The sequence below is a fragment of the Chiloscyllium punctatum genome, chromosome 38 (assembly GCF_047496795.1).
Source record: "Chiloscyllium punctatum isolate Juve2018m chromosome 38, sChiPun1.3, whole genome shotgun sequence".
Lineage (NCBI taxonomy): Eukaryota > Metazoa > Chordata > Chondrichthyes > Orectolobiformes > Hemiscylliidae > Chiloscyllium > Chiloscyllium punctatum.
In genome coordinates, this window is record NC_092776.1 from 18,013,249 (window position 1) to 18,041,229 (window position 27,981).

At 40.3% G+C, this 27,981-nt stretch overlaps 1 protein-coding gene across 3 annotated transcripts; it reads left to right on the top strand.

The window, feature by feature from the left end:
• The first annotated feature begins 53 nt into the window (after positions 1-53).
• sfxn4 (sideroflexin 4) lies at positions 54-27,023 on the top strand. 3 transcript variants are annotated; one of them, XM_072557319.1, is made up of 14 exons: positions 54-603; positions 3,196-3,261; positions 6,804-6,878; positions 6,995-7,021; positions 8,774-8,828; positions 12,911-12,936; positions 13,297-13,350; positions 14,874-14,936; positions 16,238-16,306; positions 17,283-17,373; positions 18,130-18,245; positions 19,097-19,182; positions 22,863-22,980; positions 25,745-27,023. In XM_072557319.1, the coding sequence occupies exons 1-14, from the start codon at positions 568-570 to the stop codon at positions 25,757-25,759; spliced, it is 897 nt and encodes a 298-aa protein (XP_072413420.1). In that variant the 5' UTR covers positions 54-567; the 3' UTR covers positions 25,760-27,023. The 3 variants fall into 3 exon arrangements, with proteins under 3 accessions (XP_072413420.1, XP_072413419.1, XP_072413421.1); XM_072557318.1 differs by having other exon boundaries at positions 25,756-27,023; XM_072557320.1 differs by lacking the exon at positions 16,238-16,306 and having other exon boundaries at positions 25,756-27,023.
• The last annotated feature ends 958 nt before the right edge of the window (positions 27,024-27,981 follow it).

A 27,981-nucleotide genomic window follows, 5' to 3' on the forward strand; every position in this document is an offset into this window, starting at 1 on the left:
TCCCTCTCCTCCCGGCCGCGCGGTGTCGCTGCTCCCTCTCCTCCCGGCCGCGCGGTGTCGCTGCTCCCTCTCCTCCCGGACGCGCGGTGTCGCTGCTCCCTCTCCTCCCGGCCGCGCGGTGTCGCTGCTCCCTCTCCTCCCGGCCGCGCGGTGTCGCTGCTCCCTCTCCTCCCGGCCGCGCGGTGTCGCTGCTCCCTCTCCTCCCGGCCGCGCGGTGTCGCTGCTCCCTCTCCTCCCGGACGCGCGGTGTCGCTGCTCCCTCTCCTCCCGGCCGCGCGGTGTCGCTGCTCCCTCTCCTCCCGGCCGCGCGGTGTCGCTGTGCCTGGTTCTAATAATTTTTTCCCCGCTTGATAAAGATTTGGAATTTATTCATTTCTCTACATTTTGGAATTGCACAGCGATGTTGAGGTTAAAGGCGCTTTGCCGTGTTACTATGATTCCAATTGCGGTTGAAACTTCATGTCTTTGTTTCCTTCAGTGATGTGGCCTCACTTTCAGTTCAAGATGGCGGTTGTGGGAAGGCTCTGGGTTGAAGCTTGACTCTGGGAAGAGAGATATTGGGATCCAATGGAGGTCAATTGCAACCAGTGGAGAAGAGAGCAGGTATTTGTATTGGTTTAACAAATATTTTAACCTGTTAAGTGCTTTCATGAAATACTAGCCCCCAAATGACTGCTATAATGCAGCAAATGTCCCATTCAGCAGGTACCTTTTCCTTGAAACTACTCAAAATCACCGTCCCCATGCAGAAATCTCACTCAGCCATCTCTTATCCTCCATACTCCACAGTCACCTGATGAAGAAGCAGCGCTGCAAAAGCTAGTGCTTCCATATAATCCTGTTGGACTGTAACCTGGTGTTGTGTGATATTTTAACTTTGTACACCCCAGTCCAACACTGGCATCTCAAAATCATCTCTTATCCTGGCATTATCGCCTTCCAACGTTCATTCTTCTAAGCCTAGGCTATTGTATTTGCTTTCTTAGCTTGCACTCTGAAGAACATGATTTGACTTTGCTTCAAAAATGCCATGTGTTTGTAAGCTGTAGAAAGATTCATTTCTGCACACTTCAGGAAGTCAGAGCTGAAAAATGTGTTGCTGGAAAAGCGCAGCAGGTCAGGCAGCATCCAAGGAGCAGGAAAATCGACGTTTCAGGCATAAGTCCTCCTTATGCCCGAAACGTCGATTCTCCTGCTCCTTGGGTGCTGCCTGACTACTGCGCTGTTCCAGCAACACATTTTTTAGCTCTGATCTTCAGCATCTGCAGTGCTCACTTACTTCAGGAAGTCAGGCAGCATCTGTGGAGAAAGAAATGGAATTAATATTTCAAGTTTGATATGACTTGAGAATATTTTGCTGTCCTCTCTCCACAGGTGTTGTCAGATGTCATGAGTTTCTCCAACATTTTTGGCATTTGTTTCAGATTTTTAGTATCCACTCTATTTTGCTTTTATTATTTTAGTGCAGTTCAGAAATTGCATATCACAGTATTGATCAGTTTGGTTTTCCTCTGACAACACCAGGGTTTTTTTAAAACTGGCTTTCAACCACTCACTTTGCTGTGGTAAGCCAGTCCTACAGTGTGGCCTTATCCACATTGAGCCTTTGCAGTAATTGCACCACACTTCAGGGTGTCCTTCAGCATGTAATCCAAGTGCCAGTTTACAACATTAAACCACTATTGCGGGTCATGATTTTGACCTTGAATTGAAAGCGAGACCACATTGCTGAAGGAAATAAAGACATGAAATTCATTCTTGCGGTGGAAGACCAATATGTTTTTGGTAGGCCAAAGCTAATCTTTTACTGATAGCTTTGCAGGAGCAACCTTTGGATCATGTCACAACTGAGTTACTGTCTTCCCTGCTAAAGAATCGAAGAACAGTTTTAATATTTATCCAAAATGTCATCCATTTTTGAGTTCCTCAGTATTTTCTCGGATCAACCATTACACATTCAGCCTCCATGTTCTCCTGTTCAGCTCTCTGGTCTCTCTTGTAGTCAGCAGTGATCCAGCAATCTGGAAGACCAGGCTAATGCTTTGCCTCACACATTCAAATCCTATATGGTAGCTGGTGGAGTTTAGATTCAGTTAATATAACTGGAATTGAAAGCTAGTCTCAATGACAGTTTCATGATTATCATCAATTGTCTTGAACACCCATCTGGTTCACTAATATAATTTAAGGACGAAAATCTGTCTTTATCTAGTCTAGCCTAATATGCTCAAAAACCTCCTGACAGTCAGCTGCTTGCTGTTTCAAACCAGAGCATCCACGTTTAATAACCTGAAGTGCCTAGTTTTACTAAGTATGTCTGCTAAAAGGAGGCAGTGGCCCACTACCATCTTAATGTGCTGAGGGTGAAGTTGCCTACATGTAGCAGAACAGTGGAACAGCAATTGTTTCTTCCTGACCAGATTGCTGGCTGTGCAACCAAAATCATTATCCTAACCAATACATGCGCTGCTGAAATGCACTCTGCCATAACGACAACCTTTGACCTTGTCTAGATATTCCAACATCAAAACACAGTGCATCACGTCCTGAATCCAATCCACATCGTTCAATGCTATTTTTAAATCCATTTTTGTTTTCAAAGACTCGGTTTCTGAAAACTATGATCATGACTGGTATGAAATTTAGTAAAATGCTGCGTTAATTACTTTCTACTTTCAACTTTCTACATAACAAAACTTTACTAACTTCTCAGTTGTTTAAACATTTCAAAAAGGAGTATAAACTTTTAATTGTTGTGGAAAGATTGTTCCTGACAATTGTTGACAACAAACTAGCTTAATAGAATGGCCATGACTTGACTGCTCAAAAATATTCTTCCTTGGAAAAAAAAATGTTCAAAGTTCATAAAATTTAAAAAACTTTTAAGGTTTACCTTCCTGGGATTTGGGTTTCATTGGCTGGGTCAGCATTCATTGCCCATTATTAGTTGCCCTTGAGAACGTGGTAGTGAACCGCTGAAGTTCATTATGTGTAGGTAGATCTACAGTGCTGTTAGGAAGGGCATTACAGGATTTTGGCCCACAGACACTGAATGAAGAGTGGGGGGCTGTTTGTTGGTCATCAACAGGAGGTTTCCTTGTCCATGTTTAACTTGATAATAGGTTACAGTCACTGTTTATATGTTTAGTTTTGCTCATGTTGTATTTATTAAAGTTAATTTATTGTGTTCTACAGCCCTTCTTTCGTAGGTTGCTTCAATGGCTGGATATCTTGGATCCAACAACATTATTAGCATCAAATGTAAGCAGAGTTTAATTTAAAACAAAATTGATTACAAGTAGAGTTACGACTAATTATATGTGCTTTTTTTTCACTTGAATTTGATTTATTCACTCAAGACATAGGCATTGCTGGCTGGCCAACATTTATTGCCCATCCCTCGTAGTCCTTGAGAAGGTGGTGGCGAGCTGCTGTACTTTGTGATGTAGGTTGACCCACAATGCCATTGGGGGGAAATTCCAGGATTTTGAGGCAGTGACAGTGATGGAACAGCTATGTAATTCCAAGTCAGGATACTGTGTGGCTTGGAGGGGAACTTGCAGGTGGTGTTGTTCTATGTATCAGCTGCCTGTGTCCTTCCAGTTTGAAGTGGTCATGGGTTTGGAACGTGCTCTGTAAGGATCTTGAGTGAATTTCTATAGTGCATTTTGTAGATGGTACACACTGCGGCTACTAAGCGTCAGTGGTAGAGACAATGGATGTTTGTGGATGTGGCGTACACCAAGTGGGCTGAAGTAGATGTGTCCAGCTTTTTGAGTGTTGTTGGAGCTGCACCCAATCAGGCAAGTGAGAAGTATCCCATCACACTCTTAACTTGTGCCGTTGTAGATGTTGGAGAGGCCTCAAGGAGTGAGGAAGTGAGTTACTCACCACAATATTCCTAGCCTCTGATTCTAATGTTTAGTCATTTTAAAATTCCCTTTCCAATTGTCAAATCAATTTTGACAATTGTCAAATCAAAGCTTTGCTGCTTTCTATGTTTTTAATCTTTTGAGTCCCACAACCATCTGGGAGATCTCTGTGTAATTTGTAATCTTGTGAACATCTCTGATTTTAATAATTTCACCTTTTGATAGTTGTGCCTTCTGTTGCCGAATTGCAAACTTGTTAAATCTCTGCCTATCATTTTATCTCAGTTGCAAGCTCGAAACATATATCTTCAGGTTGACAGAAAATAATGTAGCATCTGATTCACTTTGATCGATATCATCAATTGTATCCAGATTAACAGCAGAATGGAAGCATGACAATGAAAGTTAAAAACAATATTGAATTAATGTTAATTAAAGACCAATTCTGTCATTACTATTTCAGGATAATTTCACTCCATCCACGGAAAGGTAGATTATTTTAAAGAAACTTTACTAATGAATGCCTGTAAACTAATTACAAGACAGGTATCCAGTTGTGGATACTTTATATCTGAGTTGCTGCTCAACCTATTGACAAATCACTTTTGCCTCAGCATTCGGTACACCTTGAGTATTTTCGTCTGAGGGCCAAAATCTCAAATTGTTCTATTCACCATGTGGAAAGAAATGTTACAATTCAACTGCTTTATAAATACTCATTCCATTTACCCAGCACAAAGGAATGCAAGGAATGTCTATATTTCTATGAACTGCAACATAATTTTATTTGTAAAGTTTGAGATGGCTTATGCTGTATTCATTGAATATTTTTATTCATTCACAGGATATAGGCATTGCTAGATGGGCCAGCATTTGCTTACCATTTCTAGTCATCCTTGAGAAAGTGATGGTGAACAGTTTTCTCGAACCACTACAGCCCATTTAGTATAGATATAGCCACGATGCCATTCGGGAGGCAGTTCCAGGATTTTGACACAACAACACTGAAGGAATGGTGATCTATTTCCAAGTCAGGATAGTGAGTGGCCTGCAGGACAATTAGCAGGTGGTGGCATTCCCATCTATCTGCTGCCCTCCTCCTTCTAAATGGAAATGGTCATGTTTTTGGAGGGTGCTGTCTAAGAGGTCGTGGTGTATTTCTGTCATGCATCTTGTTGCAACTGAGCTTCGATGGTGGAGGGACCGAATGTTTGTGGATGTGATGCCAGTCAAGTGGCTGCTTTGTCCTGGATGGTGTCAATGTCATGTGTTGTTGTAGCTGTACTCAGCCAAGTGTGTAGAGAGTATTTCATCACACTCCTGGTTTGTGCCCTATAGATGGGTAAACAAATATGGGTGTCAGAAGGTGAGTTACTCCAGAATTCCTAGTCTCTGACTTGCACTCAAAGCCACAGTATTTGTGTGGCTAGTTCAGTTTCTGGTCAATGGTAACCCCATGACATTAATAATGGGGGTTCAGTGAAGGCAATGCTGTTGAATGGCTTGGGTGATGGTTAGATGTTCTGTTCTTAAAGGTGGTCATTGCCTGGCACTTGTGTGGTGCAAATGTTACTTGCCACTTTTCAGCCCAGATGTAGATATTGTCCAGGCCTTCTTGTATTTGAATACACAATTGCTTCAATATTCAAGGAGGCTTGAATGGTGCTGAACCTTTCACTGATAATTGCACACATCTCAACTCTGACTTATTACAAAAGGAAGGCCATTCATGAAGCAGCTTGAATATGATTCGACCTATGAATTATTGTTCACCCCAGGATTGCTACTTTGCAGACTTCGAGAGAACAATATGCACTGATGTTGTTGAGAAAGTCATTGAAAATTGTATGAGACAACTGATTACTGCTGATAGTGTTTGCCAATTTGTGGTATTGGATGGTTTATTACCCAGTGGCTTTTGTTTTCTCTTGGGCCTATCCAGTTATCAGCACTCGCAGATATACCAAAGTATATGGAGTGTTCCTCTGGAAGAGATACTATTTTTGGATAACAAAAAGCGTTATTGTATGAAAACAATAAGTACAATTATATTTGACCAGGTATAATTACAGAGATCTTGGACAGTTTGTACAGATACATCTGCTTCCTCTAAAAGTTCCTCTAAATTCTGTCTTATGCACAGAATGTTACATCAGTAGAATTGGTGGTGTCAATTTAACTTGAGTGTTAATGCCTTTAGAACTTTTACCTCACTCAACAATATTTTACGGCCTTTACAAACAAAAATGCACATACATATCTAGCCGAGCCATGCTAACTTGCTGATCATTTTCTTTTGATCTGTGACCTTAGTCGAGGGAAGGGATCTGTCTTTCATTCTTGCTGTCTACATTATATGTATGTATTGACATGTAGGGGATAGGATGATGAAATGTTCACTTTAGAAGTAGAATTAAATCAGCTGTTTTGGCTGAAGTGGAAAAGGAACACAATTCTGTTCCCTCTATTTGCCCAATCTAGTTTGTAGATTACTCAACCATTCTTATGCAGAGGGGAGGAACAGTCAAACTGTTGCCTTTCCTGTTTTCATGCTGCCAGAGATGTGATACTATCCCTTGGGCATTTCCCGGTCCTATTTCTTCCTATCTGTGATGAAATATACATCTTTTGTCCAGGTCCTCATGCTGTGATGTATGAGGCAAAGTGAATCCCCTTTCCTCACTGGAATCTCATGATGTGAATCCATGTCCTACCACTTAACGGAGCAGACATTTTGGGCCTGATGTCTTGTCACCTAATGAAAAATTCTAAAAGTTAAGATGAATTAAAATGATTTGACAATACCACATTAATTTGAACACTATAAAGTTTAATGAGCAGAAGTTATCGGTTGGATATAGATAGTTGGTTCAAATCACAGAATCAGGGTTGTCTTTCTTTTTGAAATGCTTTTTATATATTCCTCAACAGAAGGAAATAGAAAATGCACAAACTCTGCTTCAGGACAGCCTCCCAAGTCTGAAAGAAATGGTGAAAAATGAAAAGGTAAGTGAGGCTCTAAGATGTACCCATAATGATAGGTTTTCGTTCCATAATTACTTTTATGACTGACTTTACCTGCTCCAGTTGATTTGTAATTCTTTACCCCTTTTCTCTTTCAGATTAAGCAAGCATTGAAACTTACTCTGGTGAGCAAAACTTATCATAAGGTGGTTGAGCTTTCTTAAGGTAGAATAAGATTTTCTTGCCCTACTGCCAGTTGAGGGCCTTAAGTGCCAGTTAAGGTGGAGGGGGTGGGGGGAAGGGTCAATTAAAGGTGCTTGCTTGAAGGACTGAATATTGCAAAATGTGGGAGCCAATGTGAGTTCAACTTGGCTATCCATTCCACCTACTCCTTCTGACCCTTCCACTACCCCCACCCCATACAATCGACCTGTGATTCAAGTCACTGGATGATCATGGGGTCTCCTGGGGTAGTGGGTCTGTGTGAGGTTGGTGGTTGGGTCTCCTTCTGGCAGCGGTCATGGTCTCTTCAGTGGAGCTGCTAATCTGTGATTGACCAGCTGTTTTCGCTGGGGGGAGAATACCACCATCAGGGGTCTTGTCCTTGAGACAGGTTTGCTGCTAGCCTTGCCATTGCCTGATTGGATCATGATACAGCAGACCTTCACGAAAAAGGGCATCCTTGGATCTCTCACTGACCCCTAAGCCAACAGGAGAAACCCCTATATCCAAATAAGGTTCTGCTTCTGGAAACTATTAGTCTATTTTGAAACCTAACTACTAACAAAAAGGGGCAAAAATATGGATAAGTGAATAAATGTATGAATTTTTGAGCTTAGAAACAGAAAGTAAGAGCAATTTGAAAAGATTATTCAACCACATCATCCAGCTTCATTGCTCACTTAGTTCACGGTTGATCTGTACCTCCCTTTAAGTCATATGAAGCCAAGGTAGGAAAATTAATGGCCTCACCTAGCAAAAGTCTCTTTCTCAATCTTGGAAAGTCCAATTGCTCTAGTACTTAGACACTTTTAGGAAAGATAGTAATAGACTCCCGACAGTGTGGAAACAGGTCATTAGGCCCAACAAGTCAGTGCCGACCCACCCTGACCTTATTACTCCACATTCACCCTTGACTAATGCACCTAACCTACACATCCCTGTACACTATGGGCAATTTAGCATGGTCGATTCACCTAAGCTGCATATCTTTGAATTGTGGGAGAAAACTGGAGCACACAGAGGAAACCCACACAGACATGGGGAGAATGTACAAACTCCACACAGACGATCACGTGAGGCTGGAATCGAACCCAGGTCCCTGGCGCTGTGAGGCAGCAGTTATAACCACTGAGCCACTGTGCTACCTTTTTATGTGGAGAAAGTGTTTTCTGATTTTGCTTCTAAACAGTCTTGCTTTAATTTTAAGATTCCGTCCTCTTGTTCTTAATTCCCAAGCCCGTGGAAATAATATTTCAAATCAAATCCTTTTCAGGTTTTAAATACTTCGATTACATCATTCTTCAGTCCTCTGTAGTTGAGGAAATAAGATGGAGTCTCTGTGCAAACAACTTGCTCCCTTTTGAACTCCAGTCCCCTTGTGATGAAGGCTAACGTTCTATTAACCTTTGTGATAACACAATTCCTTACAAGAGGTTGGTTGCAACACTTGACCATCTGTGTTCTGTTTACACAGCACTTGAGATGGTGTTGGCGTAGCTGAAAATCTTTGTGAATTTATACATCTTAGAAATGTCTTATATTTGCATCTTGTTGGGGCAAATAAAGCAAATGTAATTACTTCTCAATACAAGTGCCGTGGAGTTTGGTGATGAATGCTAAGTAATCTGTTTTTAAACCTTGGCGTTTTTGGCAGTTGGCTCTAGTATTGATGTGGTTAATGTCATGCCTATTTCTCTACCCTTTTGTCTCCTTAGTCTTCAGTTCATCCAGATACTGGAGATGTGTTACCAACCGTTTTCCGTGCTTCAGGTGAATTTTATTCAATATTTGTGAGCTTCCTTTCTTGTATTTCTTTGCTTCAGGATCGTAAGTGATCTCTTGTGATGTGCTTACAGGAAATTATGATGTATGCTGCTTTTGATTTTAAAAGTTAAACATTTCAGTTACTATAAATCAGTGCACCCTTAAGGCCAGTTGCAGCCTAACTGCTTGAAGTTCAACTGTAGCTCCGTATAAATCACTGCCTGCTAAGTTCAAAAGAAACCAGTATAAATTGACTGCATGCAAATTTGCATGTGACATGTGATTATATATAAATATTTTGAGATATATTAGTGAAAAAAAATGTAGATTTCTGGAAGATATCAATGGACTGATCAGTTGGGAGGAAATGGAATCTCAAGCCAGAGAAGTGTGGGGTGATGTTAACGAGGTAAGGAATAAGCAATAAACAGTTGAATGTTAGAAAGTATAAAGGAATAGAGATACCTTTGATTGCATGTCCACAAACCTTTTGAAGGTAGCAAAACCGGTAGATGGGATGGTTGCAAGCGGAAGTTAGATATGTTCCTTTTTAGCAGATATATAAGACTATAAGACATGGGAGCAGTTGTAAGCCATTCAGCTCATTCAGTCCCTGCTTTGCCATTCAATGAGATGGCTGATCTTATAATCATTGGACACTTTCCCTTCTTTTCCCCATAACCCTTGATTCCCTGTAATGATTAATAATCTGTCTATCTCAACCTTGAATATATCTAATGACCCAGCATCTATAACTTTCTGCAGTAAAGAATTCCACAGATTCACTGCTACTGAGAGATGGAATTCCTCTGAGTATAAGAACATGCAGGTTATACGAGCACTGCATAGAACACAAGAAATAGAAGCAGGACTGAAACAAATGGCCTTCGAACCTGCTATGCCATTCAGTACAATCAGGGCTGATCTTGGGTTTCAGCTTCACTTTCTACTTGCTTCCCTGAGAGACCAAATATCTGTCTATCCAAACCTTAAATATAATCACTGATTTCGACTCCACAACACACACTCTGGGGTGGAGAATTTGAAATATTTGCAATACTTCTGAGTCAAGAAATTTCTTCTCCTCTCATCTAAAATGATCTGTTTCATCTTGAGACTGCTATTGTGTTTTAGATTCTCCAACCAGAAGCAATCTCCCACAATCGACCCTATCAAGCTTCATTAGGAACTTGTCCGTTTTAATGAGGTGGCCTCTCCTTCTTCTCAATCCCAGACAATAAAGACACACACTGCTCATCTTCTCATTATAGGACAGCCTTTAATCCCAAGGCCACAGCATCTCATTTTCTACTTGGGGACCCTGCAGCTTTCAGACTCAACATCAAGTTTAATCATTTTATAGCCTGAACACTGCCTTCCATGTCCTTTACCCACCCCTTCACCCCTGGTCATGTAATCACGTGGGCTGTTTTTATCAGAGCCAAGCCATCGTACCTTCTAATGAACCTTATTAGCAACTTTTCGTTCTCTCTGGCTCACCATCATTCATCCAACTGCTGTTTTCTCTCTCTCCAGTGCATTTCTGTCATCTTAAATATCAAAACTGAAACCTTACTCAGTATCCAGATGATAGTTTCAGCAAAACCCTATACATTTGAAATAACATTTCTTTATCCTTGTATTCCAATTCTCCTGTAATAAAGGCCAAAATTCCATTTAACCTTCTAATTGCTTGCTGGACCTGCATCCTAACTGTGTGCCTTGCATGAGTACATTTAATTCTCCCTGAATATCACACCTAGACGTTTCATACCTTTTTGAAAATGAAATATTTTCTGTAACTCCACACTTTTTCACATTATAAATCATCTGCCTTTTGTTACCCATTTATTTGGCCTCTCTATATTTCTGGGCAGCCTCTTTGTGTGTTTTCCAACTAGCTTAGCATCAGCAAACTTAGGTATAATTATATAGAGAAATATATCTAAGTAATTGATGTGGATTGTAAATAGCTGATGCCCCAGCACTGCCCCGGTGGCATTTCAGTACACACTGCTTGCCAATTTGAAAATGTCCCGATTATACTCACTATCCATTAATAAATCCTCTATGCATGCTATTGTTCACAAAATATTGGTACCTTGTGTATAAACCAGACAACAGTTAGACTATTGCATGGAGTTCTGGTCAACACTATATAGAAGGAGGTAAAAACAATGACTGCAGATGCTGGAAACCAAATTCTGGATTAGTGGTGCTGGAAGAGCACAGCAATTCAGGCAGCATCCAAGTAGCTTCGAAATCGATGTTTTGGGCAAAAGCCCTTCATCAGGAATAAAGGCTGTGAGCCTGAAGCGTGGAGAGATAAGCTAGAGGAGGGTGGGGGTGGGGAGAAAGTAGCATAAAGTACAATAGGTGAGTGGAGGAGGGGATGAAGGTGATAGGTCAGGGAGGAGAGGGTGGAGTGGATAGGTGGAAAAGAAGATAGGCAGGTAGGACAAGTCCGGACAAGTCATGGGGACAGTGCTGAGTTGGAAGTTTGGAACTAGTGTGAGGTGGGGGAAGAGGAATTGAGGAAACTGTTGAAGTCCACATTGATGCCCTGGGTTTGAAGTGTTCCGAGGTGGAAGATGAGGCGTTCTTCCTGCAGGTGTCTGGTGGTGAGGGAGCGGCGGTGAAGGAGGCCCAGGACCTCATGTCCTCGGCAAAGTGGGAGGGGGAGTTGAAATGTTGGGCCACGGGGCGGTTTGGTTGATTAGTGCGGGTATCCTGGAGATGTTCCCTAAAGCGCTCTGCTAGGAGGCACCCAGTCTCCCCATTGTAGAGGAGACCGCATCGTGAGCAACGGATACAATAAATGATATTAGTGGATGTGCAGGTAAAACATTGGATATGGAAGGCTCCTTTAGGACCTTGGATAGAGGTGAGGGAGGAGGTGTGGGCGCAGGTTTTACAGTTCCTGCGGTGGCAGGGGAAGGTGCTAAGATGAGAGGGTGGGATGTAGGGGGGGCGTGGACCTGACCAGGTAGTCATGGAGAGAACAGTCTTTGCGGAAGGCGGAAAGGGGTGGGGAGGGAAATATATCCCTGGTGGTGGGGTGTTTTTGGAGGTGGCGGAAATGTCGGCAAATGATTTCATTTATGCAAAGGTTGGTAGGGTGGAAGGTGAGCACCAGGGGCATTCTGTCCTTGTTATGGTTGGATGGGTGGGGTCTGAGGGTGGAGGTGCGTTGGAGGGCAGGTGTAATTACGGAAGATCAACTGTTCGACGTAGCCAACAAAGAGACAGGCATAGCTGTGGCCCATACGTGTGCCCATGGCTACCCCTTTGGTCTGGAGGAAGTGGGAGGATCCAAAGGAGAAATTGTTAAGGGTGAGGACCAGTTCGGCCAAACGAATGAGAATGTTGGTGGAAGGGTACTGTTGGGGACATCTGGAGAGGAAAAAACGGAGGGCTTTGAGGCCCTGGTCATGGCGGATGGAGGTGTAGAGGGATTGGCTATCCATGGTGAAGATGAGGCGTTGGGGGCCGGGAAAACAGAACTCTTGGAGGAGGTGGAGGGTGTGGGTGGTGTTTCGAACGTATGTGGGGAGTTCCTGGACTAGGGGGATAGGACAGTGTCGAGGTCGGTAGAGATGAGTTCAGTGGGGCAGGAGCATGCTGAGACTGGAAGGATGTAATGGTTATAGAGATGATACACAGAATGGAAAATTTTAGCTCAGAAGGAGTAGTAGGAAGGCTGGAGTTGTTTTCTTTGAAATAGAAATCAGAGATTTCATTAAAGTGTAAACAAAATTAGGGGTCTAGTTAGAGGAAGGACTTGTTTCCATTAGCAGAGAAGTTGATTGACTGGGGTCATGGATGTAAATAGTTGATAGAAAGATAAGTGATGCGTCATGTAATTTAGTTTCACTCAGAAGGAAATGGGATTTAGAACACAGTGAAAGAACAGTTGGTAGATAATGTGGATGTACGCTTTAGATCCCAAAACAAGACTACCAACAGAGAGCTTGTCAGTAGGATTAGGCTGCAGTAGCACAGATGAAGATGGCCTAATGGCCTCCATCTGGGCCATAAATGTTTCTTTTGTTTCTAATCAACCGTTTATTTTTCTTCATTCCTTCCAGCATTTACACCACTTGCTGTCCCATTGGTAAGAGCTAAAACTCTGAATATTTAGTAGACTGGTTCAATTTGCTACTTCAAAATAGTTAAAGGTTTAGATTAGATTAATTGAATCATAGGGAGAGATGTTTTTATATGAGTACAAGACCCCAGTTCCCAAATTCTTTGCTGTTTTGCAACAAACAAAGCCTTCTTATGTAGTAAAGTTCTCATTTTTTAAAAATATGTAAAAAAACTTGAATGTAAAAAGTGGAGTGAGAGATGTTTGTTCATGAAATGTTTCCTTGACTATGGATATAAATTTGATCTACTGTATGAATATATCACCTTTAATAAAATATATCTATTATATGATATCAAATGATCTAATTAGTTTGATTTTAATCAGGTTGTGGCTATGCTTCTGCCTCACAGAGGGATGAAACCAGCTTTATTTTGGCAGGTAATGACTGGACGTAATTTGTTTCCAACTATTCTGATGTATGAATGAACATAAAGTGCGGTATTTTTGTGAGAAGCTAGTAATTGGGACAACTGTGTGTGTTAATATTGTGCACGTGTGTCATAGATGAAAATAACCAAGCATTATGTGTCAAACGCGTGAATTCATCACTCCTCATAAAGGTTTTACAAATTAATGTGAGAAGAATTACAATTAATGGTGATTAAGCTTAAACGAAGGGCAAAACTTTGTTGTGAGTGACCAATGGATCAACCATCTTTGCATCAGACACTGCACAATTTGACACAGAGAAGAAGCAAATTTATACACCATGAGAATTCTATTTATTCAAAACTTATTTAGTTATAAGGAACCAGTGGCCTGAGAAATGAAAGGCTTGCATTTTATATCATAGAATCCCTACAGTGTGGAAGCAAGCCATTCAGTCCCTCGAATTTGTACCAACCTACCAAAGGGCATCCCATCCAGAACCACCTCTTCTTCTCTTCCCCCCACCCCCCCCCCCCATCAACCTATCCCCATAACCCTGCATTTCCCATGGCCAATCCACCTAGACTGCACATCCCTGGACAATATGGGCAATTTAGCATGGCTATTCCACCTAACCTACACATCTTTGAACTGTTGGAGGAAACTGAAGCACCCAGAGGAAACCCATGCAGGTATGGGCGGAATGTGCAAACCCCACACAGACATTTCGCTGAGGCTTGAATTGACCCCAGGCCCCCTGGTGCTATGAGACAGCAGTGCTAACTACTGAGCCACAATGCCGTCACAAAAGTCTTCTCTGGCCACAAGAAAGCCCAAGATGTTTTGCAGCTAATAAAGTTTGTTTGAAGTATTGTCACTGTTATAATGTGGGAAACATGGCTAATTTTTGCCCTTCAAGCTCTGTCTTACAGCAGCATGATAACTAAATAATCTTAATTTGTGCCAATGATTGAAGAATCATTCCCTTCTTTGAACCAGTAGCAAGGAATCGTTTACCTCCAACTTGAATAGGTGAATAAGTATTGCTCTGAAAAGGGGTTTCTGCACTTGAAATGTTAACTGTTTCTCAACTCCACAGATGCTGTCAGACTTGTTGAGTTTCTGCAGCAATTATTGTTTTTCTTTTTGTTTGTTTTATTAACCTATTTATTGATGTTACTTTCCTACCCATTCCTTTTGTTTCATTTTTTTTGAAAGCTGTTCATCTGTAACTTTTCTTTCAAGACCATTCACGTGAGAAACCTCTTTGATCTCTCAGGTACTTCCTGACCTGAGTATTTCCACTATTTTCAGTCTCTCTCTCTCTCTCTCTCTCTGAGAGGTCTTAATTTTATAGGACATTCATTTAGCCACTTAACAGGAGTACTGAACTAAAAGTGAAGTGTTTCACATTTTCTACACTTTCTCATTGGGCTGCTGGTTCTAAAACACAGTTATAGAATTTCGGTTGTTTAATGTTAACTTACACTTGCTATTAGAAAATATATTAATATTATTTCCTTTGTTTATAGTTTCTCTTTCAGTCATACAGTGCAGGTTATAACCTCACAAACAGAAATAAAACTACCTGTAAAGTAAGTGCCAAACTTTTCAACTTGAGTCAATATATTTTTTATGAATGTGTACAATGGTTCCAGAAAATGTCGGCTATGAATTTTCAGATTCCAAAATCACACCTGGATAATTAATCATCTTTATGGACACAGACTTGTCATCTTTAAACAGACCTCCCTGGATGTGACTGAAGTTCCACAATAATAGGGTTGGCTCTTAACTGCTCACTTAAGTAACCTGACAAGCCACACATTGAATCAAACCCCAATAAAAGAGGGTAAACCCAGATTCATCCTGCTCAGCCGATGACTGACTTCTCACTAAAGTCTGGGTACGAGCGCCAACGTTGCTAGAGATATTCCACAGAAAAACAATCATAGACTCAGAGATGTACAGCATGGAAACAGACTCTTTGGTCCAACTTGTCCATGCCGACCAGATATCCCAACCCAATCTAGTCACACCTGCGAGCACCCGGCCCACATCCCTCCTAAACCCTTCCTATTCATATATCCATCCAATTGCCTCTTAAATATTGCAATTGTACCAGCCTCCACCACATCCTCTGGCAGCCTATTCCATACACGTACCACTGTCTGCATGAAAAAGTTGCCCGTTAGGTCTCTTTTATATCTTTCCCCTCTCGCCCTAAACCCTCTAGTTCTGGACTCCCCACCCTCCAGGAAAAAACTTTGTCTATTTATCCTATCCATCCCCCTCATGATTTTATAAACCTCTATAAGGTCACCTCTCAACCTCTGACGCTCCAGGGAAAACAGCCCCAGCCTGTTCAGCCTCTCCCTGTAGCTCAGATCCTCCAACCCTGGCAACATCCTTGTAAATCTTTTCTGAACCCTTTCAAGTTTCACAACATCTTTCCGATAGGAAGGAGACCAGAATTGCACGCAATATTCCAACAGTGGCCTAACCAATGTACTGTACAGCCGCAACATGACCTCCCAACTCCTGTACTCAATGTCGCAAGAAAATGGAGGAAGTAAGCTGAAATTGCTCAAAGTAAATCTCATACAAAGAGCTCAAAGTACTTGGGTCAGTTAACTTAATGATCTTGAACAACATCTTGGAATCCAGAATAATTACACAGCCACCTACTCTGTGTCACTAATTGTTTTGGTCTCAGGATAATGGTCTCTTCAGGTCTCCCATAACATAAACTCGCCATTTCTGAATATATAAAACTATACACATTTGAAAATAATTCATTTTTAAAAAAAATTACATGTTAAGTGTCAATTATTGTATCTGTATATCGTGTTTGAAGCAAAGTAATTTTTTGTTTCACAATGCTGTTTCCTTTTAGGATGAAAATGTTTCTTTACAACAAGGTTTCCTTTTGGTTGGAGCTGCAACCTATACTACATGTTTGGGAGTATGTAATCAAAATGCTATGTGTTTTATGGGAAATTATGTAATGTAATTCAACAATGGTGCCATGCAGCACCCTCATCTGTTTGGAGATGTATCTTGGACTTTATAAAAATCTAGTTTTCATTTTTTAAGCAGTAAAAGGTGATCTTTATTTTTATTTTGGAAAAAATTGATTATTCTTAAGAACCAACGTGAACTTATTCTAAAATACAAACTGTGTGCATATTGCAAGTATTTCTATCTTTATACTTGGCTGAACGCTTCTCTAACATCTATCTCCTACCACTGCTTTTGTTAACTTCATGTTCACTTTAATACCATTCAAAATATTATCAGTTGATACGAGGTAAAACTATTGAAAAGATGTACCCACTCTCTTTCCTTTGTGCCTTTATTCGTTGTACAATCTCTTCTGATGATGCTAATTTGCTCTGTGATGTGGTTCCATTTGAGCTGATGGTCCTTCAGTACTCAACCAAGTTGAGCCCTACTATTCAGTGTCAGCCAGTAGTTCGGAACATAATATATCTTAGTCCATTTCTGTGCTCATCTGAAGTCCACAGCCACTTGCGGTGCAAACCATCTGATAGAAAATAAGAATGCAGAAATTATTGTGGCTATTTAGCCATTTAAGGCATTGGTGAGGATAAATGTGTTCTCTTGGAGGTGGTGAGTCTATGGATCTCTTCCCAGTGAGCATTGAAAACATGATTGTTGAAAACTTTTAAGGCTAAGATAATTTGATTCTTGATCAACAAGGGAATACAAGTTTTTTGGAAACGTAGTGATCAAATCACCCATGATCTTATCAAAAGCTAAACAATAGGCAATGAATGGCCTATTCCTCCTAATTTATATGTTCATTTGTATGCAAGCTGCTACTTAATAAATCCTAAGCATGTCATGTATTGTATATCAAACATTTAGAAATATTTATATTCATGTTTTACTAATTTCTAAAACCTTTTTAAAATTAGGTTTTCCCTCAGTTTATGATGAATCGCTACACCTCTAACAGTCCTATAGTACATACTGTGTTCAGAAAGATTCTGCCAGTTCCTGTACTTGGTAAGTAGGCAATTAATTGGAGCACCAGAGAGGGCACCGGGATTATCAGAATAGTGCAATAAGAGGTTAAAGTGCAAGTACAATAGTGAAAGATACCTCATGCTGCACCTAGAACATGACTACCTGATAAGGATATGAAGGAGTAAAGTAGGGAGGCATTGCATCTGTCTTATCTTAATAAAAAGACTAATTTAATTATGACACAATTTCTGCAATTGCATAAACGCACATCAATTGTGTGACATGAGAATTTGTTCTCCAGGTCATTACATTTCAGGTTAGGTTTTCTGTTTCTTATCTTTTGTAATTTTCAGTTTTGCTGTTTATTATGAAACACTGCACCACAAACAAAGCTGGGGAGCTTACCCTACAAGTCCAGGAAGCAATTGAAGTACAAATCATCTGTTTGCATTTTCACAAACCTTTGGCTTCTGTTTAGAGAGAGTCAGCAGAGTAAGAAGCAGTGATATTTCCCCACTGTCTTACTCCAGGGATTGTGGGAAAGTGCATAAAGTAGGGGAAAGCTTAATTTTTTTGCTCCTCTATTTTTTAATCACTATTGGAAAACATGAGGAAAAAGTCAAGGACACTTTTCTTAATTTTTCAGACTTGACCAGCCATAAGTTATCGCTGTCTCTTGTACTTAAGATTTATATCCAAGAAGGATTCACAGAATGAGCTAAGATGCTATTTTATGTTTTGATTTTGATACTTGTTTAAGATAAATTTTTATTTCACTGCTGTCTTTCCTCACAGCGATTGCAAGTGCTCTGAATGTGGCAATAGTTAGAGGCATTGAATTTGATAAAGGAATTGAAGTTGTCGATAAGAATGGAAATGTGGTCGGAATCTCACAATTAGCTGGAACTAAGGTAAGGCATCTTACTGCATATTGACTATATTCATGGGCTAACAAATAAAAGTTTGTAAACTCCGACTTTGTCACATAATTTTGTGAAATTTAAATTTAAGCTGATGCCAGAAAAAGTAATCCTAAGTATTGTTAACAAAACCTTTTCAGTCTGACCTACACATGGTTTTACACCACACTGTTGACTATCAATAAGAACATAGCAGCAGGCATGGTAGACAGGTTAGCAAGGTTAGATCACATGGGATCCGGGGGAGTCAGCCAATGGAACAAAATTGGCTTGAAGGTAGTGTTATTCTTCCTGACCAACCAGCCCCACCATCCCTTCCTGGCATCCTTGTGAAAGAAACACACTTTCTGACTCCTGCCACAACCTCCAAAACCCCTCCAATCCAACTCTTCCCTCACCTGGAGTCTCCAATCCTTTCTTCAACAAAATGCCTGGACTTCAAGTTGGTTATCCATGTTTTTCTTCTTGGTGACTGCTTTTGGTCCCAGCAGTGGCCATTATATACTTCTAAAGCTGTTGGGAACACATCTGGGATTAGTGAGCAGCTCTTGAGGATGGGAGTGTTATGTTACACCAATGTAACCTCATGCTTTTATTTTCATTTGTAATATTCAAAAATTAAATTTCATATATATTTCATAAAGGAAGTGCTGCATTTAATTGATCTTGATATTGTATTCATTATTGCTGATCGACTTTTCACCATTCTCGTGTCCTGGATGTGATCATTTTTCTATATATTGGATATGATAAAGGGTGAGCTTGTGGGTTAAAACCAAAAGTTGCATCTTTGACTGTGAGATTAGTCGCAGTATTTACAAAGTTGATTTACTCCCCTCTAGGCAATAAAAGAGACAGCGTTTTCTCGAGCAGTATTAGTTGGAACTACAGTGGCTGCACCCAACATACTTGTCAGTTATTTACAAAGGTAGGAAATATTCTTGAAAAAGTCTTCCATTGTCTTTTAGATTGAATCCAAGTTCTGCCTCCATGTTCTTCTCTAAACACTATTCCATTTTTTAGAAATTGATAAAAACTCACTGCATTATCTAAAACAGTGTTTTATTTCATTTTCCATACTTTTCCCCAGCTTCACTTCTTTTAGCTTTCTTACATCATAGATGAGGAAGTAAAAAGAAAGACTCGCATTCTTATAGCACTTTTCTTGAACACCAGTTATCCCAAGGCACTTCAGAGTCTTAAGAGTACTGAAGAGGCCTTTCGGCCCATTGAGTCTGCACCGACAAAAACTACTAAACCTACATTAGTGTCACTATCCAGCACTTGGCCCATAGCCTTGAATGTTATGGTAGTTCAAGTGCTCATCCAAGTACCTTTCTAAAAGTTATGAAGTTTTCGACCTCCACTTCGAGATTTATATCATCCTCTGGGTGAAAGAAAATCCTCCAATCCCCTCCAAATCTATTGCCATTCACCTTAAAGTTATGCTCCCTTGTTATTGGCTGTTCAGCTAAGGAGGAAATAAGCTAATTTCTATCAAGCCTGTTTCTGCCCCTCATAATCTTACACAGTTCAATCAGATTTCCTGTTAGCTTTCTCTGGTCTAAAGAAAACAGGCTGGATAAGTCCAGCCTATCTTTGTAGCTAAACTGCTCCATCCCAGGCGACACCTGGTGAATCTCCTCTGTAACCCATCCAGTACAGTAACATCTTTCCTGTAGTGTGATGACCAGAACTGCACCCACTACTCCAGTCATGGCCTCACCAAAGTTTTGTGAAGCTCCAACCTAACATTGTTGCTCTTATAATCTATGCCATGACTGTTATGGATCAGGCCAGACCCCTCAAAATATTTCAAGAAGGTAGCCCAGACCCTAACCATTCTATTTGATTTAATCAGGTGTCCAATGGATATTCCAGGAGAGAGTCAGCTGGTCAAATTACTTAGTTTTAAACAAAACAGAATTTATTTACGAGATTACTGAATGCAATACAAAGAACAGATAACAGAATACTGAATAACTTATCCTATCTGAAAACAAAACAGACTATCCCAACTTAATTATGCTGTTCCAAAATACTTGCAACAATCCCAATAAACACCCCATGGCACAAAAGATAAAGTGAGACAAGCTCTCACTGGCTTGAAGAGAGAGTGAGAGACTTCAGCAACCTTTCTTTTCCACATACACACTCACTGCAACTGCTGAATTACCAGAGCTGTTAGAGTTGACCACTCCCTTTTAATTATGCAAGTCTTTTTTTAAAAACTTGAAAGCCTTCTGCCTGAGACAGTATCATTTAGTTCTAAACAAACTGGCCCTAAAATCCATTTCAACCTCTGACGATTCAGAATGTATGTCATTTACAAGGGGGAAAAAAAAGGACAACCTAACCTTGTTAAAGGAACAGCTTTGTCACATGGCTGGTAAGGGCAAGTGACCCATATGTCTTTTTAACTACCCTATTAACCTATGTGGTATTATTAATTAACTATTAATCCAGAAAACCAGGCAATGTTTTGGGGACCTGAGTTCAAATTTCCCATGGCAAATGGTGGAATTTGAATTCAATAAAAATCTAGAATTAAGAGTCAAATGATAATCATGAAACTGTTGTTTGTTGGAAAACCCATCTGGTTTGCTCATGTCTTTTAGGTAAGGGAACTCATCCTTTCCTGATCTGGCCTACACATGTGACTCCAGACCCACAGCAAGGTGCTTGACTCTTAACTGCCTTCTGGGCAATTAGTTATGAGTGATACCCACATTCCAACAAATCTGTCCTGCGACCTTCAGGGAGAACACCAGATCTCTCTGATCCTCTAAGCTTTCTAGAGTCTGACCATGCAATGAGTACACTCTTGTTTGTTACTTCTTCCAAAGTGAATCATCTCACACTTAGCAGAGTTAAATTCCACCTGCCACTGACCTACCTGCCTGCCTGGCCAATCTGTTTATATCCTTCTGCCTAAGATCGTCTTCCTCATTGTCAACTATCCAGCCTATCTTGCGTTATGCAGAAACGTACTAAGCAACCCTCTCGCGTTTTCTTCAATATCGTTTATTTATGTCACAAACAATAGGAGGCCCAGCACTGATCCCTGTGATATGCCACTAAGTACCGGCCTCCAGTTACACAAACAGCCTCCTACTGCTACCCTTCATGTCCTACCACTAAGACAATTTGGATTCAATTTGCCACATTATCCTGGATCTCCATGTGCTTTTACCTTCTTTACCATTCTCCCATTTGGGACCTTGTCAAAGACTTTTCTGAAATCCATATAAATTATATCAACTGCTGTACGCTCATGTGCACACCTGGTTATCTCCTCAAAAAGTTCAATCAAATTTGTTAGGCGTGACCTCCCTCTGACAAAGCCATGCTGACTATTGTTAATCAAACTTTGCCTCTCCAAGCAGAGATTAATTCTCTCCATTAAAATTTCCTCATACGTTTCCCTACCACTGATGCTTGACTCACTGGACTATAATTCTCTGGTTTCTCTCTACCATCTACCTTGAAAAGTGGAACCACATTAGCTGTTGTGTGGTCCTCTGGTGCCTCATCTGTGACCAGAAAAGAATTAAACATTTGGATCAGAGACTCCAAAATGTTTTTTCTTGTTTTCCACAGCAGTTTGGGATACAAAGCCTCATAAATTTGTCAATTTGTCCACTTTAAGTTCCCTCAAAATCTTTAATACCACCTCAATACCTATACCTACCTCAAAATTCCTCTTCTTCCTCCCCCCTCCCCCCCTCCCCCCCCCCTCCCCCCCTCCTCCCCCCTCCTCCCCCCTCCTCCCCCCTCCTCCCTCCCCCCTCCTCCCCCGTCCCCCCTCCTCCTCCTCCTCCACAGTGCAGACAAATGTCAGATGCATGTGTAATACCTAACCAGACCCCTAGGGCTCCCTGCACAGATTGCCCACATGGACCCCAATGGAATCTACTGTTCCCCTGATTGTTCCATTCTCCATGCAATACTTGTAGAGTATGTTGGGACTCCTCCTAATTAAGTACGTATTAGAAAACACTTGTAGCCATTTGTGCACAGCAGGATCCCACAAATAGCCAGGTGATAATGACTTTTTGTGACATTATTGGAGGAACAGGACTAAGAAATTGGGGTAATTCCCCTACTTTCTTTGAAATAGTAACAGGAGTACACCATTCAGTCCCTCACACCTGTTCCATCATTCAATGAAATCATGGCTGATCTGAGCTTAATTCCATATACCTGTCTTTGCACCAAATTCTTTTGCTCATAAGAACAGTAATAATGCCATGGGAACTTTTTCTATGCATCCAAACAGGGCTGCAACTTGATATCACATCTAAAAGGCCCTAGCTCCAAAGGTGTGGCACTCTGCCAAAGTGTCAACTTTGATGTTTGTTCTCAAGCCTTGGAGTGGGATCTGACCTTAAAGCTTTCTAACTTGGGGACAAGATTGCTACCAGCTGTCCACAAGAGAGTCTTAAATTAGCAGAAGGAGGTGGAGAGATATTGACAGAGATTTGGACGTTGTTGGGGCCCAAGTAGCTGTTTGAACAACATGCATATAAATGCCCATGTTGTGATCTTTTTTTTCCCTACTACATTCTTATTACTGTTAAGTGCTCAATAATACTTTTTCTACTCTAGGACAAATTTCATCAGAAGATTTCCACTTGCTCTAGCTCCTTTCAGACATGTAATGACGGCTATTGTATTTGGACTAATGGTCCCCATTTCTTTTAGCCTGTATCCTCAGACAGGGAAGGTATGTAATGTGTTTAACATGTCGTATATTCTATTCAAAATTCTGTTGTTCTGTATTTTGCTGGAAACACCAGTTGTCTTGCTGTTCTTTGGAATTGATGTTTTCATTTAATGGTCATGATGGTTTTCAGACTGGATTCCCTTAATGTCTGTGGGCTTATCAGATTCTTTCCCACTGCTCATTAGGGTTGTGTTTTACTGGATTTGTTGAATTGGTACTGTTGTTTTTATGCTGTATCTTAAACAAAGTGAAAAAGAAGGAAATTGCATTTAGCACCTTTTTCATGATCAGCATTTTAAAGGTCTTTACAGCCATTGAGTATGTTTGAAGTATAGTGTAATATGGAAAATGCAGCAGCCAATTTGTGCACCGCGAGCTTCCACAAAAAGCAATGGCCAGATGATCTGTCCTTTTTAAAGATGTTGATTGAGAATCATCTTTTCTTTGAGATAGTGCAAGGGATCTTTTACATCTAGCTGATGGAGCAGAGAGGGCCTTGATTTAATGTCTTCTCCAAACGTCAGCACCTCTGGTAATACTGTACTGTTGGCGTGCTGCACTAGAGTGTCAGCCAAGATTTCTGTGCTCAAGTCTTTGAAGTAGGAATTGAACCCATGGCCTTCTGATTCAGGCAAGAGTGCTACTGATGAGTCAGAACTTTACTTTTTGTTTTCAGTAGCTGATGCTTGATTTATCTAGTTTTGACTTGATACCCCTTGGAATTTGTTGATATTAACAAAGACATTCTGAAAGATTTGTAGACTTGATCCTTTTTTTTTCCCCTCTTCCCTACCCACCATGAGAGTGTTCGTATTCGCAGATAGCGACTTGTACAGAAAAATTTGGAAACCACTGCTTCAAACCCATCATTTCAGGACATGAAGATAAAAAGCACGTTTCTAACTTTGCAATTTGATAGTCAATGTGTTAGCATTTAAGTGCAGGAAAATACTTAAAATAATATTTAGTTATAGTAACTCTAAAGAAAGAATCATTGCAAAACCTGAAATTGAGAAATGTGTTTGTGACTGGGTCTCAGCAATACAATATAACAGGGTCAGAACAGCGATATCTAAAGACCTGGGGCAGCCAAATCAGATGATGCAGTTTCTTACTGGGTTGAAAGTGTGATGACTGGGTTAGAAAAAGAATAATTCATATTTTATTTAATTCCAAATGACCATCCTAAGAGCAGCATTTTGTTTTGTGGCTGTAATTGTGTGGAGTTGGGGTGGTGGGGGAGACTTGATGTACTGTAGTCAGGGCAGTCCAGTTTGAAGAACAAGGTTTGCAATTTTAACAGTGAAAATTTGTATGATTTGAATATAGGAGGTATGATTAGTAGGTTTGCAGATGACACCAATATAGATGGTGTTAGCGAGGTTTGAGAAGATTTGTAGTTCAGGTTGAGATTTTGAATGAAGGTTTGCTCGCTGAGCTGGGAGGTTCATTTCCAGACATTTTTTCACTCTACTTGGTAACATCTTCAGGCAAAGATGGTGTAGTGGATAGTGAAGAAGATTATTTCAGAGTACACTTGCATCCTGATCTAATGGACCAAAGAGTGCCAGGTGGAGTTTAATTCAGATAAATGTAAGGTGTTACATTTTGGTAAGGCAAACCAGGGCAAGATTTGTACACTTAATGGTAGGTCCCTGGGGAGTGCCACCAAACCAAGAGACCTAGGATGCAGCTGCATAGTTTCTTGAAAGTAAAGTTCGAGATAGACAGGGTGGTGAAGATCATGTTTAGCATCTTGCCTTCATTAGTCAGAACATTGAGAATAGGAGTTGGGATGTCAGGTTGTGGTTGTACAGACATTGGTGAGGCCAATTTTTGAATACTGTGTACAGTTCTGGTAGCCTTTTTATAGAAAAGATGTTGTTAAACTTGAGAGGGTGCAGAAAAGATTTACAAGAATGTAGCTGGGACAGGAGGATTTGAGCTATAGGGAAAGGCTGGATAGGCTTCAGCTTTTTTCTTTAGAGTGTTGGAGGCTGAGGGGTGACCTTTATAGATGTTTATAATATGAGGGGTTTGGATAGCGTGAATAGCCAAGATCTCTTTTTTCTTCTGGGGTAAGGGAAGTGCCTTACCCCAGAAGAGGGCATAGGATTAACGTGTGGGGAAAGATTTAAAAAGGATCTGACGGGTAACTTTTTCACACAGAGGGTGGAGTATGTGTGAAATGAACTGTCAGAGGAAATGGTGGAATTGGTACAATCTTCCCATTTAAAAGGCATCTGGATAATTACATGAATAAGTAAAGTTTGAAGGGATATGAGCCAAATGCAGGCAAGTGGAGCTAGTTTAATTTGGGAACATGGTTGGCGTGGACTAGCTGGACCAAAGGATCTGCTTCCATGCTGTATGACTCTGTGTGTGGCTTGTCCAACAACTCAATATATAGCAAAAACTCCATCACATTGGTGTTGAGGCTTCCAGATCAGAAAGGTTGTGAATTTCCATCTTTGCTATAGAGAAATTCATACAATCAATAGAAGACCTGTAAAGTGTCTCCATTTTGCAATTCTTTGGTAAAGCGTGAAATCATAGATGTCACATGATTAGCTTTTTCCAGCTTCAGTTGCCATGCCAGTAACTCAGATCGTGCTTTTCTATATAACCATGGCAGGGAACAATCTGAGAGTAAGATTTGCTTTGGAGGGGGAGATGGACAATACAAGAGTGAAAGGTAGATAATTTAGAACCACACTCTGCAAGCAAAGTAGCATTTGTTTTTAAAATCTAAACTAATTGTTAGTTTTATTTCAGATAAAACGGGACAATCTTGAACCTTTGATCCAATCGGCCACAACAGAAGACAGTCTTTATTACAACAGAGGGTTATGAAAGAGATATTACAAAATAAGATTGCATTGTGCCTGAAGTTAAATTGTTCACATGGACCAATCTCATCATACATAGACAATAATTCAAAACAAGGTAGCTCAAGATCCCATATGCAGCTGAAGTTTTATTTGGTGCATTAGTATTTGTAATAATGTAAAATACTGTGACAACTAATAATGTTTGACTAAATATTAATTATTTTAGCACCAGTTTTAAAAAAAAATGTTCCACTTTCCCCACATTTTAATGTGTTGTAATCTAATACCTTTTATCTGTAATGGATTTCCAAGATTTTTCTGTCCTGTCTTTAAGGCTGCAATACATTTTCATGCGTTCAGTACTCTACTTCCTTTGGAAATGTGACATGTTTATACGGGAGCTTGGTCATTTTTGGGATGACATTACCATGGAACATCATAGTGTCTGTCCGTGATCACTTCACTCATTGGCAGAAGACACTGTATGGTAATGAAGAAAAACACTCAATGCATGATTTGCCTTTCATTCTGTAGCGTGAAAGTACAGAGGTATATATTGAATGTATATAAAAATGCAAAGTTTATATCTTACTGCCATCATTTCTGTCCTGATGACAGCACAAACAAGTGAGACCTTTCCAGTCTGAATGGGTAGCTCAGCCCCACGCTGCTAAGTATATTTAATCATGAAGTTATTGAGGAATTTGCATGTGTATCTTTTCTGGTACAGAAACATTATGGCTTGAAATTCATTGAGGCCACGTATGCCTAAGCATCTGATATGGCAGATGACACATGAAAGAGTAGGTACACAGAGACTCGAATGAAATACCTGTTGGATCACTTACATCTGCAAATCATGGACCAAACATCTTTTTGAAACTCCCTTCCAATAAATTCCCAATTTTCCCCCCTCAATTTCCTCTTTCCATAACCTAAGACTGATCTTTGTGCCACTGCTGGGGAGCCAGCTGGTGTGCCATCGTCTCAAGTTGAAACCAGTAAGTTGTTCCTGCACAGCTGTTTGGCATCCACAGATTGTTGTCAATTTGCTAATGAGAGCTGGGGCCCAATGAGTCTCTATTATAGGCCAAAGCAGATTTCCACATATCCATTTCTGACGGCTGAACTCTGTGTACTGTGAATGATTGCCAAACATGTTATTTATTGTTTTGTATCTGTTATTTTTAAGTAAAAAGAATAATCATGGCACACCTTGGTAATAATGATGCTTCCTTTTTTTTAAGCCAACAATTTTTTTATTATTATTGAAAACTCCTATTTTTCATTCAGCTGCTTGTTCTAGTTTGAATACCCAAAACAGATGAAATACGTCAATTCATGTTGAAGTGACACTTGTGTCAATGCTTTTAAAGTGGCTTAATCCAATCAAGATTCACAACAATTCTTTCTGACATAAAATATTGTTTGTACAAACAATACTAACACACTTGGAAGAATTAAAACGAGTTAGAGTCTAATCTCTCAAACTGTTTCCTATCTAAAATTTATTTTTAACCTTTTTGTTTGGATGTGTTATAACACATTTCTGGGACAAGTATTAACTAAACCCAGATCTTCTGTCCTGGAAGGATGGACAGTATCTCTTCACCACAAAAACCAACAGTTTCCAATCTATATAGTTGTATGACTGCTTAAAAACTGAGGAATTAATGATGGTCTCTACTGAAGTTAATTCAGACCCTCAATCTTGTATATTCTCAACTCCTTCAAGACATTACTCTGATCACAAACTTTGGTCTAATGTCTTATCCCAAAGACAACACCTGTGACAGTGCAGCGCTTCCTTAGTCTTGCATTGAAGTGATAGCCTTCATTTTGTGCAGAAGATCTGCAGCAGAACTTGAACCTAGAGTATTGTGTTTCAGGGATGAACTGAGTCATGACTAATTGTCTAACTCATTGCAATAATGTTTCCATACATATGAACCTCAGACCATTTGGCAACATCAGAGCATGTCCTCTGACCTCCATTTTGATTACAAATCCCCAGTATCACATTTGTCTTGTGTGCTTTGCTCTCTGCAAAGAGGACCCATTTTCTTATTTTCGTATCAAACGCCTATTTACATCTCAATCACTCCTCTACCACCCTCTTTTGTCTTTTGCTTTAGGGACTCTCACTACCTGTTTCTTTCACTCACTCCTC

Excerpts from the sequence above, each read along its gene's own strand:
- sfxn4 (XM_072557318.1), top strand. The coding sequence starts at position 568 with ATGGAGGTCAATTGCAACCAGTGGAGAAGAGAGCAG. Across the intron at positions 6,879-6,994 it reads AAATGGTGAAAAATGAAAAG|ATTAAGCAAGCATTGAAACT; the intron begins GTAAGTGAGGCT and ends TTTCTCTTTCAG. Across the intron at positions 22,981-25,755 it reads TGTATCCTCAGACAGGGAAG|ATAAAACGGGACAATCTTGA; the intron begins GTATGTAATGTG and ends GTTTTATTTCAG.